Source organism: Barbus barbus (genome assembly GCF_936440315.1).
Source record: "Barbus barbus genome assembly, chromosome: 6".
Taxonomy (NCBI): domain Eukaryota; kingdom Metazoa; phylum Chordata; class Actinopteri; order Cypriniformes; family Cyprinidae; genus Barbus; species Barbus barbus.
The window spans coordinates 18,996,813-19,014,438 of record NC_136734.1 but is presented as its reverse complement, the minus strand read 5'-3'; the positions used below and the strand labels follow the sequence as shown (position 1 = coordinate 19,014,438).

General features: G+C 35.9%; 2 protein-coding genes across 3 annotated transcripts; one reads left to right on the top strand and one right to left on the bottom strand.

The window, feature by feature from the left end:
* The first annotated feature begins 519 nt into the window (after positions 1-519).
* On the top strand, positions 520-5,504 carry cplx4b (complexin 4b). The gene is made up of 3 exons (XM_079419864.1): positions 520-661; positions 1,094-1,181; positions 4,037-5,504. Exons 1-3 carry the CDS (start codon positions 597-599, stop codon positions 4,262-4,264), a joined length of 381 nt encoding a protein of 126 aa, XP_079275990.1. The 5' UTR covers positions 520-596; the 3' UTR covers positions 4,265-5,504.
* On the bottom strand, positions 4,489-16,756 carry malt1 (MALT paracaspase 1). 2 transcript variants are annotated; one of them, XM_079419862.1, is made up of 18 exons: positions 16,582-16,756; positions 15,634-15,848; positions 15,369-15,535; positions 14,586-14,707; positions 14,356-14,503; positions 14,072-14,250; positions 13,666-13,765; positions 12,577-12,651; positions 12,110-12,133; positions 12,002-12,025; positions 11,691-11,894; positions 9,665-9,842; positions 9,520-9,591; positions 9,289-9,416; positions 8,849-8,998; positions 7,037-7,194; positions 6,220-6,345; positions 4,489-6,093 (listed from the first exon to the last, which is right to left on the bottom strand). In XM_079419862.1, the coding sequence occupies exons 2-18, from the start codon at positions 15,780-15,782 to the stop codon at positions 5,635-5,637; spliced, it is 2,463 nt and encodes an 820-aa protein (XP_079275988.1). In that variant the 5' UTR covers positions 15,783-15,848; positions 16,582-16,756; the 3' UTR covers positions 4,489-5,634. The 2 variants fall into 2 exon arrangements, with proteins under 2 accessions (XP_079275988.1, XP_079275989.1); XM_079419863.1 differs by lacking the exon at positions 12,577-12,651.
* Between the last annotated feature and the right edge of the window lie 870 nt (positions 16,757-17,626).

Below are 17,626 nucleotides of genomic sequence, written 5' to 3'. Positions count from 1 at the left end.
TTATGCGACAAAAATATATATTTCAAAATTATAAATATACTCTGTATTTTTAATAAATATTTTAAATGTTGGCAAAAAACATTTATAAGTATAAAATCCATAGTGATGCAATAAAATGTAGTGCCACTGCTTAAGTTTTAGGCTTAGAGTTTAACTAGAACTTGTAAGAGACTGTAACCACATTCATAATCTGAGATAGAATTATTATTATTATCACTACTACTATGCTACTAACAATTAATGATTGCAAATTATAGTAGTGACCTTGACAAAATTGGAAATGATGAGCAAAAGATTAATTAATCTATTTTCTGACAATAGAAACAAAGGGCACAGAACAGCTGATGGAATTTGGCAGAATATGGTTACTCTTTTTTTGGCCAGGGTCAGCGTCAGGATGTTCTTGGTGATGCAACTGCAGGGCTGTCGCACAGAAAAGCCTCTCATTGGATTTACTCTGATAGACCAATCCTGTAGCTAAAGCTTGATTTGGGGAAAAAAAGGGAAAGGAGTAGTGTATCTTTTGTTTTTTGGAAGGAACATCAGTTCTCATTCATTGTGATCAGCCAGCCGAAGAAACAAGAACAACTAGCAAAATGTCTCACGATGGAATGTCCAGAGAAGAATATGAGGAGTATCAGAAGCAGATGGTGGAAGAAAAGTAAGTCTGAAACTCTTTTAACATTGGCTATTCAAGCCCATTCTATCCAGGAGGTTTTTCATAATGTTGTGAACTCAAGTGAGTATTAAATTCACATGGAACAAACTGAAATATATCAGCCAATTTTCAAACACATTTTTAATAATTGCTTTGTGAAGTATACCTTTCACATGATACTCATGTAAGGGTTAACATTGGTTGACCGGTGAAAGAAATCACATACCCTATATTTCCCCTATTGTAAATACATGTTAAATGCATTATGCATTGCTGTTTTGTTTTATCATGCATTATGCATGATGCTGTGCTGTTTTCTCATAACACTGTTGTAACAGTTCTTGACTGCTGCTGGTATTACTTTCCTATTCATTTTCTGCTTTTTTTCTTTGTGCTTTTCTCATCTCCTGTACATTGCCTGCTTTGGGAATAAAGGATGGAGAGAGATGCAGAATATGCTACAAGAAAGGCAGAAAGGGCTTGTTTGAGGACTTGTTTAAGAGACAAATATCGACTTCCAAAGGTGAGAGTCCCAGGAGCAGATAAATGAATCTCTTTCAGTAATTTAGTTATTCCCTGACAGACTGTGTTTAAGCAGCACACGAATAGCATCAGTTTGCAGAGATGGTTAAGCTATGAGTGTGTTAAGGTTGCAGTGCAGATTGTGGCAGGAGATTAATGCATAATATAGTACCCTAAAATAGAGAGTCTGGATGTTCAGGGCTTAACCACCTGCAGTGCTTAATCCCTGAGCTTTAACAGCACTGCTGAAGAGCTTTCAAACTGTGTGATTCAGCTGCAGTTTCATGTGTGACGTCTGTTCAAGTCAAATATTCATCAGTAAGGAAGCTTATGCCAGACATTCTAAAGAGGATGAAGAGATCATTTTACTCCATAGGGAAAATGTATAGAAATGAAAATGGATTTATAATTTTTTGTCTAATTTTAAATTATATGCGAGTAATTCTGTGTCCCCATTATAAGTTTGATAAGACCCCCTAGTGGTCCTGGCTCTGCCCCCCTGGTTGTAAACTACCGATATAAAATCTATACTCACAGTCATGCAAATAAAATAATTTAGTGGACACTTAGGGTTAGTATAGAAATAAACTATTCATTTTTTGCAAAGCTGTAACCATATATTCGGGATTTGAAGATAATATTTTTTTTTCTGAGATAAGTTAAATAAGCAACTGTACTTATTAAACAATATAAAATTCTCTTTACATTTTTAAAGAAACTATTAATTATACATACATAAAATACATATAATTAATAAAATTAACTTAAATCATAAAATGTTCAGGTATTGTTATAATCAACATATTTACTTTTCCTTTATTTCAAAGAATGCTTTCTTGTTATTTCATTTATTTAATGTCTTATTTTTATTTTTCATTGTCCGTAATCAAACTGCCTTGCTAAAATATGTAAAGAAGTGTCTCAGGTATGGCCAGAATCTGCATAATATATACAGTGCCCTCTATAAGTATTGGAACAGTAAAGACAAAATTGCTCTGTTGGCTGTGGAGTCAAGACATTTGCAAATATGATTAAAAGATGAATATGAGACAAAACTACAGAATGTCACATTTTATTATTAGTCGTTTCAACACATGCATGTTTTACCAAATAAAAAGAACAGCACTTTTAGAGTCCATCCCACTCATTGATGTGAGCATAAGTATTGGGACAGTTGAACATAAGGCAGATATAAAAGATTAAAAGCTATTATTTAGTTACAGATCCCTTGCGCACAATCACAGCAGTGAGTCTGTGACCCATAGACATCACCAGACTCTTGGTCTCATCCTTTGAAATACTTTTACCAGCCTTTAATGCAGCCAATTCCAATTGTTGCTTGTTTTGGGGAGTTTCTGCCTTTACTCTCCTCTCCAGCTGGTGAAATTCATGTTCAATCGGATTTAAATCTGGAGATTGACTTGGGCAATCTAAGACTTTCCATTTCTTTCTCCTTATAAATTCCTTGACTGAACTGGCAGGGTGTTTTGGGTCATTGTCCTGATGCAATATGAAGCACTTCCCAATGAATCTGGTGGCATTTTCTTGAATATTGTTAGGCAAGATGGTTTTGTACCAAATTCATTCTGCTACTGTCATCATACATTAAGTCATCAGTAAATTTGAGAGGGCCTGTTCCAGAGACAGCCATGCATGCCCATGCCATGACACCACCTCCACCATGCTTTACAGACGAGGCTGTATGCTTGGGATCATTTGCAGTTCCCTTTTTCTCTCCACATTTTTGCTTTCCCATCACTTAGATAAAGGTTCATCGTTGTCTCATCGGTCCATAAACACAGTTCCAAAACTCTTCTGGCTCACCTTTGTGCTTTTTTGCAAACTCTAATCTTGCCTTTTTATTTTTGGTGCTGGTCAGAGGTTTGCATCTTGCTGTGTAGCATCTGTAATTCTGTGTCAAAGTCTCCTGAGGACAGTAGATTGTCCGAGCATCACCCAAGCTTTCTGGAAGTTGTTGGTGATTTTACAGACACGTCTTTTAGGATTCATTTTCACAGATTTTATGATTTGTCTGTCTTCAACTACTGTTGTTTTCTCAGCTGATCAGGTCGTTGTTGGTTGCTGGTGTCGCTGGTGGTTTCTAAACTCTTGATTTCTCCATGCCCTTTGTTTTTGCTATAGCGATAATTGACTTCCTCTTTTCTTTTAGCATCCAAATTGCTTGCTTTTCTCTCAAAGTCAGCTCCCTCATCTTCATCTTGGTTTGTGTGTGTCATCATCAAATGAAAGATTCAGAATACAGAAGTAATGGATATAACTGATACGACACATTCCCTGCTTTTAATATCTGAAGAATTAATGCAACAGGACACAGCTCATCACTTAGAAAGACCTGTGAGGCAACTGTCCCAATACTTATGCTCACATCAGATAGAGGGATGAAACTCTAAAAGTGCTGAACTTCTTAGCTGGTAAAACATCTATGTGTTGAATCACCCAATAATAAAACATGACATTCTGTAGTTTTGTCTCATATTCATATTTTAATCATATTTGTAAATGTCTTGTCTCCACAGCCAACAGAGTAATTTTGTCTTTACTGTTCCAATACTTTTGGAGGGCACTGTATATATATTGCATTGCTCTAATCAACAATTTAAACATAAAAAAAATAAAAATTAAGTATCAAATCAGTATCTTGAGAGACAATGTGGCCATTTATTGAAGTATACAGTTTAAATATGTAAAATCACCTCATGCTCGGTTTTATTTATAATGCTTGAGGAATGTCTGCTAACTATGGGTTCTGGGTATATGATTCTAACATACGTGAGCAAAGAAGTGCTATTAGATTTATCTGTTAGGTTTGATTGACGTGCTGTTTGTTTTTCTCAGAGTGAACAGGATGAGATTATGATCCAGCAGGCTGGAGATGACATTGACGTGCCAGAAGAAATGATCAAGATGGTGGATGGAGAGGCACCAGAGGAGGAGGAAAAGGAGTCCATCATGGATCAAATGCAGAACCTTCAGAACATGGATATGGGCCAGCTCAAAGAAAAGGCTCAGGCCACATTAGTGGAGATGAAATCCAAGGCTGAGGAGAAGTGCACTCTTATGTAATGTGTAGTCAAAGGCATCTAGTTGTGTAACATCTTGATGACACACATTTGCTTATGCGGTGAAACTATTAAGTTTCCATTTCCTGAGAAATATTGATCACACAAGAGATGAATGTCATTGTTCAGAAATTAATTTGTGCATTTATTCTGAGTTCTTTCATTTGGTTTCTTGTTTTTCTTTTTAATCAATTGTTTGTTTTTCTTTTGTTTCTTGTTTTATTTTTTATCAAATTGTGACTGACCTTTTCATTGAGTAATCTTAAATTACAAAATCAGAGTTATGACCAATATCTACATGCTAAAAGATAATCATGACATTTGATTCACGCACTTTTTATTTAAAAATAAAGATTATTTTTCTAAATATGTTTAAAATTTATATGAAAAAAGAGAAGTTTTGAGATGCAATAAGATGACGGCATTTTTAACATAAATTATAATTTTAAATGACTAAATACTTACAGTTACATTGCTACAGTATTTTCTTTATGCTAAAATATTTTGAAGATGCCGTAATAAGTTAGTCACATTAAAGTAAAGACTGAAAACTGTTAGCGATAAGACAACCACTTGAGATGATACATTTTTGCATTACAACCATCACCAAATGCAAAAGAATGCGATCAGTGTATGAAAGAATTCATTTTAGTTGATTTATAGAGTCGACATTAATCGATAGACACTATTTTATCATGAAAAAATGATGTCGGTGCCAATAGCCTTGTGGGCAGAACGCCGTCATATATTGCTGCTGCGCTACAGTGTCCCGAGTTCAAATCCCGACTCGAGGACCTTTCCCAATCCTGCCCCCCCACTCGCTTCCTGTCAGCTCTGATCTGTCCTATCATCATAACAAAGGCAAAAATAAAATCTTTAAAAAATATATGGAAAAATGACACCCTTGACCTTTAATATACTAATTCCACAGTCCTTAAAGGGGTTCTCCACCTAAAATGACAATTTTCCTCATCATTTATTCATTCTAATGTTTTTTTTGGACAAAGTCGACTCTTCAAAAACCACACAGAGCAAGCACAACTTTAATCCATACGACCCCAGTTAATGAATCAATGTTCTCTGAAGCAAAACAACATTTATTTGACAAAAACACTAATATTTACTAACATTTTTAACTACAAACCATTGCTTCCAAAACTGGGTTCACATGGATTACCATCAAGTTTACTTTGTGTGAGGTTTTTTTTCAAAGTGCCAACTTTGGTGGTCCCATAGATGGATTTAAAAAAAATAAAAAAAATAATCTGTGTTCATCGAATGAAAGAGTCATATACATCTGGGATGGCTAAAAGATGAGAGAATTTTCATTTTTGTGTGGAGTATCCATTTAATCATCTGTTTAACGCTGTGTACTCAGGGATGGTTATAGAGTTGCAAACTATTCATGAACTCATTCTGCATGTCGTCAATGTCATCAGTGGTCTCAATGGGAATACTTGGTGGGTTCAGGAAGGGTGAGCACGGCATATTCCCATACTGATATGTATGGTCAACATACAATCGAAAGTCCCCGTAACCTCCTACAGCTCCGTGAAGGGGCTCACAGACGTTGAGGTAGGGGTTGGAATGCTGCTGGGGGATGCAGGGGCCCTGGCTGTGGAAGCGGCGGTCAGACGCTGGACTGTGGCTGGGGCTGGTCGAAGGGCTGTGCGGCATGTGACACGTCAGCTGACAGCTGTTCTTCCTGGTGGGACGGTTGAGATCCAGTTTGGCAGTGAGGGGCTTGCCGACGTTAACGTCCATGTTCCACTGGACCAGGTCATCTAGGGAGTTAAACTGGACTTGCAGGCAGACAGTGAAAGCTAGTTCCTCCTGTAAATCAGGAAGAAAGTCATTAGAAGGAAAAATAGGTATCGAGGTAGTTTTGAATTAAATATGTATTGTGAATCAGATCTAGATCTAGCTAAAGAAATATTGTCTGTCAGTCTTGAGCTGTACCTTGAGTTTCTGCAGTGAGCTGAGTCTGGTGTAGAGGCAGTGCTGAGGAAGACTCCCTGAAAGTAAGAAGCTTCCTGTTTCCTCCAGAGTTTCTTTATTCATCAGCTTAGGGTCCACATCCAGATCCTTCAGAATCCAAGTCAGGTAATAGGAAAAACATTACTTATTGCAAACATATGTTAAGAAACACTTTTTATGTTTTCTATATACACAATATAGGCATTATGGAATATTGACATATTATTCAATGATATTGAAAATGCTATTAGTCCAATTGTTTAAAAAAACAGATTAGTTTACATTGTATAGCTAAATAATTAGACTGATTAGTATTTTACATTGACTTCTGCAGATATACACAGTTCAAAAGTTTGGATTTTTTTATACTTTTGAAAGAAGTCTCTTATGGTCACAAAGGCTCTATTTATTTGCTCACAATATACAGTAAAAACTGTAATATTAATAATAATAAAATATTATAACAATTTACAATAACTCTTTTTTATTTTAATGCATTTTTCTGTGATGGCAAAGTTACATTTTACTCCAGTCTTCAGCAATCTGAAATTACTCCAGTCTTGTGCTTCTTTATATTTTTGTGTAAAAATGTGATATATTCTTTGATAAATAGAGTTCAATGAAACACCATTTTTAAATAGAAATTGTATGTAACAAATTTCTTTATTATTGCTTTTGATCAATTGAATGTGTCCTTGTAGAATAAATGGATTTTTTTTTATTTGACCCCGTATTTTTTAATGGTAGTGATTAAGAATAATTGCAGATTCTTTCTCCAAAATAAAAAAAGACCACTAACCAAAGGGAGGTTAGTTATGTGTGCCTGACACGACCGCATCTCTTCTGGCTTTTTCACAATACTGGTGTAGATGACCAGCACGTTGGAAAACTCAGCAGCAAAGTCCATTTTTATCTGAACTCCACATTCAAAGTCCAGAATTTTACTCTCCGGCAGTTCTGGGTTGAAACACAAATGCAAAAGTTTGACAAATGCTGAGAAAAATTACATTTACAATACTACAGTATTTCACTCGCCAAAAACTATCTGTTAATTTCATCATGACATGAGATGATAGGAATCATCTCATGTCATGATGAAATGAGATGAAATGAAAATGTTTGTTAGATCAAGGTCAACAATGATGGAAATGAAGAAAAATATGCTTCATGATAACAATTAAATGATCTCAATTAAAACACTGTTGATGAAAATATGGTGAGGAAGAAATAACAACTACAACAACAACAATAAATAAATAAATAAATATATTACGGGTGTAACGATACATGTTGAACCGTTCAGTACAAGGCTTTTGGTTCGGTATGCTTTACAAACCGAACGCTCCGATTCATTAGACTAATCATATTACATATGGAAAATAAAAGAGCTTAAAGTGTGTGAATAATGTTCCCAGTGCCACTGTGCTCAACAAGGCAGCCCAAACGACGTAACAAGCAACGTGCTGTCTTCCAGTGGCGTAACGTTAGCAGATGGGCACGCAGGGCACACGCCGAGAAAGGTCCCGCGATAACCTCCCCTTGCTGGGTTGCATCGAAAGACAATGATCTATATCGACGATAGCCAGAGATATTGTCAAAAACATCAATTGTTGGTAATATTAAGATATTTGGCATTTCCAATTAATATAGGCCTGTTACATTCTTATTTTTATTAGGCCTATTATTATTATTGAAGTTATAAAGTTACTTTTATTATTAAATTAAAATTACAATTAATTTACTCTGCAATAATTACCAAATAACTGACGTGCTGCGAGGGTTACAAAAGATTAGGCTCCTCAATTAAAATGTTTAAAAAATATATATTTTAAAACAGGTCTATTATACAATGAATTATAGGCCTACAATTAAAATATTAACACTGCAGTCATCAATAAAAATCAATTAGTTTTTATTTCAAGCGCCAACTTTCAAAAACAACCTGTTTAACACAAAATATTTTTCTTCTCATTTTTTTTTCACTATGTAATATTAGAAATATTAAGGAAATAGATTAAAAAATTTAGCTATATACCGTTATCAGCATATGTTGAAGTAGATTCGTCTGTCACCGTCTCTGAGAGAATATGCCTCAGATGCCAAAAGCTGCATTATTACTCCATCATTCCGTTTTTACTTTCACCTTCTGCATTGTGAATTGACTGAGATTAAGATGTTCACTGGCATAACTCTTGCGCAAAGTTTGCACGTGGCTTATGTGATATCCTTGGCTCACCTTCATGGTTTAAAACAGAAATATTTCCAACATTGCGACATAACCAATTACCCCCGAACGGAACCGTGAATTTTGTGAACATATATATATATATATATATATATATGGTTGTTTTAAATCCAATTGTTACTTAATTTAACAATGTTTTAAAATGGAAAATATAATATTAAATCATATATAAAATTAGATATATTATGAAATTATACTATATAAATAAATTATACTATTTTCATTACTAGTAATTACGTAAAATGTTATTTTCATTAATAAAACTTATATGCTTTTTTGTATACATTTGATTTTGACAAAAATGTGATCCTCTTTTGTATGGTTATTCAAATGAGTTGTACAGTATTTTGAAGTAGCTGACATTACCATGTGCTTTAGACCAGAGCAGGTTGTGTGCCTCGCCTGCATCTGAGTAGTCCCCGGGGCGGATGGGATCGGTGAGGGACCGTCTCTCCGACAGGCTGCTGCGGATCTCTAGAGCCTGCTTACCCTTTGTGGGGTCAAACTGACCCATATCTACAAACAATCAGAACAGTAGTTTGATTGTCAAGACATGCAACCAAACACGAGTAGATGAAATATAATTGAAACATGCAAACAGTCATACAGAACATGTATATTTTATTTATTTTAATATTTAAAATTAATCTTTGAAGTAGTAGTCAAAGTGCAAAATAAGTAAGTACTGAAAGTAGTAGTACACTTTTCAAATCAGTTAATTATTTGTTTGAGCTTAATGGACCTGCATTTAACTAATAACAACTGTAACGCTTCATTTAACTTTAACATGCTCAAGGTTCCCTCACCTTCAGCCACCCGGTCTAGCAAAACAGTTATCTTCTCATCCTCCAGGAGGCGCTCCTTCAGGAATTTAATAAAAACTCCATTGGTGAATCCACTTGAACTCAGTTCAAAAGCCTCAGCATCTTGGCAACTTCACAAACATAATATATCTCAACATTACATATCAGACAGAGAACATAATGTACTTCAGCATGTTATTTCTGGATGAAATAGAAGAACACTCAGTAACTCACGTGGCATATCCAAACACTATATTGGCTGTAACTTTGAGCACAACGTTTGGCGTGGCATCGTCATGTAAATTTCTGAAGCAATATATTAGTGTTAGAATGATGACAATGTAAGAATTACCAATGTGAATATGATTTAAATTCACACCTTTTCCTGCACATGTCCAGGAGGAAGACATTGAGTCCAGTCTCCTTCTCCTGCATCAGTTTAAGAATGCTCTGAACACAGAGACAGTTGCCTGAACGGTATGGATTTGGGGCATCAACAGGCACCATGAAACTGTTCCCAAAGTTCTCATATCCATGTCCAGCATAATACAACAAACCTAAAGGAAGGAGCAATCGTCAAAGTCATTTCAATCAAAAAAAGAAATTTCTGACATCATTTACTCACTCTATGTCATTCCAAACCTGTATGACTTTCTTTTGGTGAACACTACATAATATATAGAAGATATTTTACAGATTGTCTGGTTTGTTATATTCCATACAATGAAAGGGGATACTGAATCACACTTTCAACCTCCAAAAAGGACCATAAAAGAAGCTCAGTTTGACACGTTTACTATATTACATAAGTCATATGATAGTTTTGCATGAAGCATTAACCAAACATTTACCAAAACCAAAAGCTTTCCCTTGGCTGAAGATGTCAATTTGAACTTCTGTACATATCGGGCATGTGACGGTATCAAATTTCCGTATCACAATGGGTGCTGAAACATTTATCACAGTATACGGTATTGCACTGAATTACAAAAACATGCTGAAAGATAAACAAACTTCAGTGTTATTCTATTAAAAACAAGTTCAACCACTTTAAAAAAAGAATTTGAACATTTAATTTAAAAATAGAGCTTGAACATTTAAAAACATTTAACCAAAACATTGCATAATAAATATGTATAGAGTAAACATGTTTCAAACAGATTAAAGTGCAAAAGAAAAAAAAAGTGAAAGTGACGTGACATACAGCCAAGTATGGTGACCCATACTCGGAATTTGTGCTCTGCATTTAACCCATCCAACGTGCACACACACAGCAGTGAACACACACACACACACACACACACACACCGTGAACACACACCCACCCGGAGCAGTGGGCAGCCATTTATGCTGCGGCGCCCGGGGAGCAGTTGGGGGTTCGGTGCCTTGCTCAAGGGCACCTCAGTCGTGGTATTGAGGGTGGAGAGAGCGCTGGACATTCACTCCCCCCACCTACAATCCCTGCCGGCCCGAGACTTGAACCCGCAACCTTTAGATTACGAGTCTGACTCTCTAACCATTAGGCCACAACTTTATAGTAAAAGAACTATAAAGAACAGAAACCAGTTGTAACCAATATCAAGATCTTTTCTGGGCTGGCAGGTTTTAGTCACATTAAAAAAAAAAGTGTTTATGTGTAAACAAACGATTCTAAATAAATTTTAAGTATTTAAATAAATATTAAGCATTTTCATGTAGCTCGTCCACTATCTTTGCTCAGACCAATATGAAAAGCTGAACAAATTTTTATGTAGCATACACACAGTGCTGGAAAAGAAGCTAATCTGCATTCTAAAAATCTACACAATAATAAGGATTATCTAAAATCAGATAATAAAGTGTATAGAATTATTCTTAGTATTTTAAAGTGCCTACAGTAATAATATTGTGCATGATCATTACTGCAATGTTAGCACATATAGTACATTTTTAAACATGACACGTTAATATGTGTTGTGCTAGATTTGGCATGAAAGATGCCATTAGTTCTCATGTGTCTCATAGCCGATATTAACACACCAAGTTTCAATATGTGAAAGCTCAAATTATATGGTACGCTTTTTGACCCTTTTGGAGGCAGGCAGCCCCATGGTCACTGCATACCTCTCTTTTGTGCTCCATAGAAGACACCAAGTTAAACAGGTTTGGAATGACACAAGGGTGAGTAAATGGTGAGAAAATAACTGGTACTTTCCTAATCACGTCTGAAGTCAATGTTTAACCAGTTACACTCTTAAAAATAAAGATTCTTTATTGACATCTGTGGTTTCATGAAGAACCTCCATGGAACCTTTCCATCACACACAAGGATCTTTATAGTGGAAAGAGGTTCTTGAATTTCAAATTTATGATCACGATGTTTATAGGAGACTAAAGTAGCATGAACTATATAGAAGCCACAGTACCATACACTCCCTTATGAAGCAGGGACAAGAACTCCTCCACAGCGTTCCTCATTTCTGACTCGGTTAGATCCAGCAGAGACACCACTTTAAAGTTCAGTTGCCGCAGCAGATTGGTGAGGTCGTACACATCAACCATGGGTGCTTTCAGCTGTGGGTGGTTTCGATATGTGAGGTTACCAATCAGAAGAGCCACTTTGTCTGTAGCTAAAGGAAGAAAAAAAATTCAGTGTGAAAAATGAGACTTCAACCATTTTGATTTCTCGTTTGTATTCAAGTTATGTTAAATCATAGTAATTATTTGGTCTACTCACCATAAGGTTTCTCAAGACTGTAATCTGATGGGAAAACATCATAATCATTCACTGTCTCAATAAAAACCAGAAGTGTTCAAGACTAAATGTGATGGGAACACAACTTACCTCTATCAACAGTCAAAAAATCATCTATAAAAGAGAAATATATTAGGCATTTGAAGGAACATGCTTATGAAAGTAATGAAGAGAAAAGAAAGTTAATCGATCACAAGAGGAAACCTTTTTCAAGACCAAAAACCTATTCTGAGGTATGATAACTAACCCCATCCTGCCACAATGAACGAGTGCTCCGGGTTCAAAACAAGCTCAACTGTGGCATACTGTCAATTATTAAAGAATCACGTTGACAGTAATGTGTTTACATTATTTGTGTTAATCAATCAAATGCATCCCACATATGGTGATGGAGCTTAACTTGTTTTGAACTTGGAACGTTCATTAGTTTTTATAGCATGCATTAATCGGTATGACAGTATGATGATTTAGTATGACATGAAGTAGATTCAGATTCCAGAAAGGAGTTGAGGCCAAAAGTCCGTAGATGTTAGAAGGATGCCACTACATCTAAATACCTTCAGAGCACTCCATTGCCCCTGAAATTTCACGAGACATTCTTGGCTCTTTCATTTCAGAATGGCAAGGATTTTCTTGAGGAAAAATAAAGGGTTGGACCACAAAATGAGTAAATAGAGATAAAAAATAACTTTACTTTTAAAAAGCAAACTCACACTTCTATTTTGGTAAATTTACCAATAATATTATATACTATCGGCAAACAGGCTATCCACTAGAATGAATTACACTGCTGTACAAATCAACATTATGCTTGCAGAGGTCCCACATGCAGGTCATTGTCTCAGCACTAGAATTGGATAACGACACTAACTTTGCGAAGACCATTTTTAGGCATCTCAACTAAATCGTCTTGCAGTTATGGATGTAAGATTTATACTGTAAAAACTAAAGACTAAAATCTAAACAACATTTGCACAGATTTGCAGTCTGAATGGAGTCAATGCTAGTTTCCAAAAGTCACAGCCAGTCTGCAGATGTTGGGTTCTATACAATTATATTTCATACAATCAGAAGATTTCAAACATGTTTGATATTTTGGGCCAATATAGAACACGTATTGTTTTCATTTGTCATGCATCTTCTAGCAATGTGGCACATGTTTCTGCATAAATTTGTGTTCTGAACAACTTGAATGTCTGGTAGTATGTGATGCACAGTTGATTAGTGTATGAAGACCAGTTTTTCTCAAGTCAAGTGTACAATGCACAGTGTTTTAAAATCTGTTGCTATTTTAGAAGTCGTGTAGTGCATTCCAGACTTAAAGGGATAGTTTAAAAAATTGTCACCCAAAAATTGTCATCATTTACTCCCCCTCAAGTTGTTCCAAACATGTATCAGTTTCTTTCTTTTGCTGTACACAAAAGAAGATATTTACCAAAGAGTTGCTGGTCCCCACTGACCTCCATAGAATGGAGAATGGGGTCAATGGGGACCAGCAACTAACTTGAAGGTGAGTAAATGATGACAGAATTTTCACTTTGGGGTGAACCATCCCTTTAAGTCCCTTACTGTTCACAAAACAGATTTAATCAGAAAACATCAAACCATAAATAGAATAAACATAAAACAAAACACATGATACATACCTATAACAACAACATCCACTTCATTGCTCCATGTTCGTTCATTACTGCAAAAGATCTCGCAGCGATATCTTCCCTGGTGCTCTGGCAACAAATTCTTGACCTAATTTAAACCAAACCATAATTCAATCACTCTCACTACACTGTAAAAAGTTGATTTATTCAGTCTTTCTAATTAAAAATTTCATGTTTAAGTCAATATGTCACTTGCCATTTCTCTGTAATTATTTGTGAAATTTGCAAGCATTTTCTGAACTGTTTCTTTTTCAGCATAGGATTTTTTTTTTTTTTTTATCTACTGCATCCAAACTGTCCCAGAAATGAAATGTATCTAAACAAGAGTTCAGAGTAAACAATAGTGGATTTATCCATAGATGCATGCAGAGTGTTATCTGTTGGGTCCTCTTACAGTGTACTTCCTCTTTGTGGCTTTTTTGATCGGCACTCCGTTTCTGTACCATTGATATTGCGGTAGGGGTCTTCCAATAGTTCCACACTCCAGATAGAGTAAATCTCCCACCAGCAGCCTTTGAGGTTGAGGCTGGATCAGCACCCTTGGCCTACCCTCTGAAGCCAGAGACACTAATCCTGAACAAAAAGCAAACAGAAATTTTGATATCAATGACATATCATGTCAATCATGACAATTCAATCAAATTTCTTACTTGTCTCTGCTGATCAGAAACGACTTACCATATCTTGGAGGAACATCGAGGACATCTACTTGGGCCCAGTGACTGAACTCATATGCATTTCCACAGTTCACCCGACAGATGTAAAACCCTGCATCTTTGAGCCGGACTGGACTGAACACCAGGTCTGGGGAGGAGCTGTTATGTACCTGAAGGGTTGCCTTAGTTATGTAATTCATGTGAGTGACAGTTAATTATGTTGCTTATTTGCAATTTTATACATCTACGCACCTCTTTCGTTTTCTTAAACCACTGGAATTGCACATGTGAAGCACCAACAGCATAACAACTGAGACGAAGGTTGTGTCCAGCAATGACAGCCACCGACTGCGGCTGGACGAGGATTTGAATTCCTGTGAGATCAATTCAGAAAACAGCAACTGAAACTTATGAATGCAAATCAATCACTTAAGACTATATCTGCACAGAATCTATGCCAGAAATTTCAGCAAAATTTGAATGCACGTCATTTGCATGAGTTGCATGTAACTAATGCTTTCAAAAGTTGCATGTAACTAATGCTTTCAGTTACAAAAAAAAAGAGCGTAAAGGTGCAGTAACATTTACTATTGGTCTGCTAATTTGCGTGGGCAAAAAAACAGCAATCAGAACTTTTGTGTGAGAGTTAAAGATTTACGTGCAGATTTTGAAAAAAGTACAAACTGGTAACTAACTTGCCACACTGACTTGCAGAAAGCTGGTTGGTTTTAAAGTGACTTTTGTGTGAGCTGTGCACATTAATATTTTCATATTAATATTTTCATATTAACACATTTTAGCGATTTTAAATCCATTAAACAGAATTCATATTTTCTTTGACAATTGGTACAGGAAAAAATAGAGAATAGGGCCTAAGAGAAATATCACTTCCTCAAGCATGTTTCAGTTTCACTTTCACATTTGTGAATAAATATTTAGTACAGCGCATATACAAAACAATCAACACTAGATAATGTGATGCACTATTGAAACATACACGCTCTCTGTACCATGTTTACACTGAGGGTATTGTACCTGGAGGTTTCAGAAACTGCAGGGCATCTGTATGACCCATGATCTGTAGAAACTGCACCAGTTCACCCACCATACATCCTTGATCTCCTATGAGTTTGAGCAGACTGCGGGAAGGACTTCCATCCGCCTCCAAAGCCTTCAGAGAACACATGTCCATATCATCGAGACTGTACATGTGAGTGGAAGGAGACAGTGAGAAAAAGACTGTGAGTTTATTAGTATATGTTACATTAAAAGAAAAAGTGAAGAGAGAAAAAGTTGTTACCTCACTTTGAATCGCTTGTCGCTTTTCACAATCTCCCCCAGTTTTCGCCATCCCTTATTGTTGGACTTGTCAAGAGACTCACAGAGCCTCTTCAACACAGATTCTTTCAAGAAATTAATGTTCAAAGAGTTTTCATTCAAATCCGACATGATTGAGCTGATTCACAACTGATTGGTTGAACTGCTGAACTCAGATTTATACGTTCAGCAAAGCACCTGCAAAATGAAGTGGCAATTCAATCAGTGTCCTGAGGTGTCACATTATAAAAGATGTAAAAATGATTAATAATAAAAAACATGGCACTTTTTAAAATTTAATTAATGCCACAATGACTATGAAATTAACTGCATTTTGTTCAGAAAACCCTGATGGTGACTAATATTTGGCCTAAAGTATTGATATTCAAAATGTTCGCTTACACACAGGGTAACATATTATGAAAAATAAAAAACTAAACTAAATTATGTCATGATTTACTCACCTTCATGTTGTTCCAAACCTTAATGACTTTATGTTTTATGTGGAATTCAAATTAATGAGAAGACAGAATGACAGCACAAGTCATGAATATTTACTTTCACTGTATGGAAAATATGTAATATGTTATTTTATGTTCCACAGAAGAAAGTCAGTCAAACGGGTTTGAAACGATACGAAGATAAGTAAATGAAGGAAGCATTATCAGTTTTGGTGAACTACGTTCAAGACACTCGCTAGTTTCACTTTTTAAAGTTTTTGTCCACCACCGAATATGAGTTATGTGATATACTTATGTGATGAATGTAAACTAAGTAACGCCATTCATTCCCGTTTTTTATTTTCGAATGCAGCTACTTAAGAAGATAAGTAAATGCATTTCTAAATGTGAAGATACAAACAAGTAGAGTTAAACCAGATCAGAATTCACCACGAACAATCAGATAGAGAGTAAACATCGAGCGCACATACCGCAGACGGAGCTGATGTTGACATGTATCCCATTATTAAGCAATACATTAATTCTTCGCTACACTGACTGCTGTGGGGAAATCCAACTTTCTAAACACTTACGTGTGTGTGTGTGCATCACTTCCTGATGTCTAACAAAGAGGAAGGTGTTCATCTCGTCTCTCCTGAGCAGATCAACGAGTTCTTAAACGGAAGTATGTTCTTATAGTCAAATCAGACTCAGCATATTCTGCTATTCAGCATTATAATGACGGAGGTTAAGAAAAGTCATGTTTTTCAATTATTGCTTCACACGAAAATTATTTTACTACTCTGCAACCGTTCTGAGCACCCTAGAGCTGTTGTTAACTTTTTTTTGACTCCTAGCCCCCCCTCCTGCCCACAATTTGAAAAGGACTTTTTCAGATTTTCTTGATTTACTAAGGATTATTTATACTCAAAATATCTGATTGAATTAATTCTAAAATGCCTATGAAGTTATAATATTTTGTTCATTTACATGACTTTTCTAGACCAAGTTCTAGAAATGAATTACACATTTAAATAGATCCATAAATATAAATATTCCTCATATATTCAGGTTTTTGAGAAATTGGGAATGCTGATTCTTTAAAGAAAAAAAAAAGTTGCTTAAAGTTGCTGAGGGGGTGAATAAAAAAAAAAAGGTCTTGGCGTCCCTTTTGGAGCTTGCTAAGACCCTCTAGTGGGCCGCGGCCCCCTGGTTGAAAACCACTAGTCCTATCAAAAAGACAGAACAATCTACATAGCAACAGTCCTGAACACTGCAAGAATAGTACCCACACCCAGCACCTCACTACCAACCACTCAAGACTACCTCAGCAACCACTTAGCATCACACTGTCTATCCATCTGTCTGTTTGTAGGCCTGTCTTTTGGTCTTTTTTCTATATGACTGTGTATAGCCCTGTAAACGTTTTAAAAACTAAAGTTCAGAAACGGAGCCTCTTTGTCCGTTTTTTTTTTCAGACATTAGGCCTACCCTGTTTTTAAACTTCCAAACAAGGCTTTATTAGACGAACATCAA

Bases quoted from the DNA above. Each gene is read 5' to 3' on its own strand.
- malt1 (XM_079419862.1), bottom strand. From the start codon at position 15,782: ATGTCGGATTTGAATGAAAACTCTTTGAACATTAATTTCTTGAAAGAA. The intron at 12,026-12,109 runs GTAAGTTGTGTT...TTTTCCCATCAG, and splicing joins TTTTTTGACTGTTGATAGAG to ATTACAGTCTTGAGAAACCT. The intron at 11,895-12,001 runs GTGAGTAGACCA...TTCTTCCTTTAG, and splicing joins CAGTCTTGAGAAACCTTATG to CTACAGACAAAGTGGCTCTT.
- cplx4b (XM_079419864.1), top strand. From the start codon at position 597: ATGTCTCACGATGGAATGTCCAGAGAAGAATATGAGGAGTATCAGAAG. The intron at 662-1,093 runs GTAAGTCTGAAA...TTGGGAATAAAG, and splicing joins AAGCAGATGGTGGAAGAAAA to GATGGAGAGAGATGCAGAAT. The intron at 1,182-4,036 runs GTGAGAGTCCCA...TGTTTTTCTCAG, and splicing joins ACAAATATCGACTTCCAAAG to AGTGAACAGGATGAGATTAT.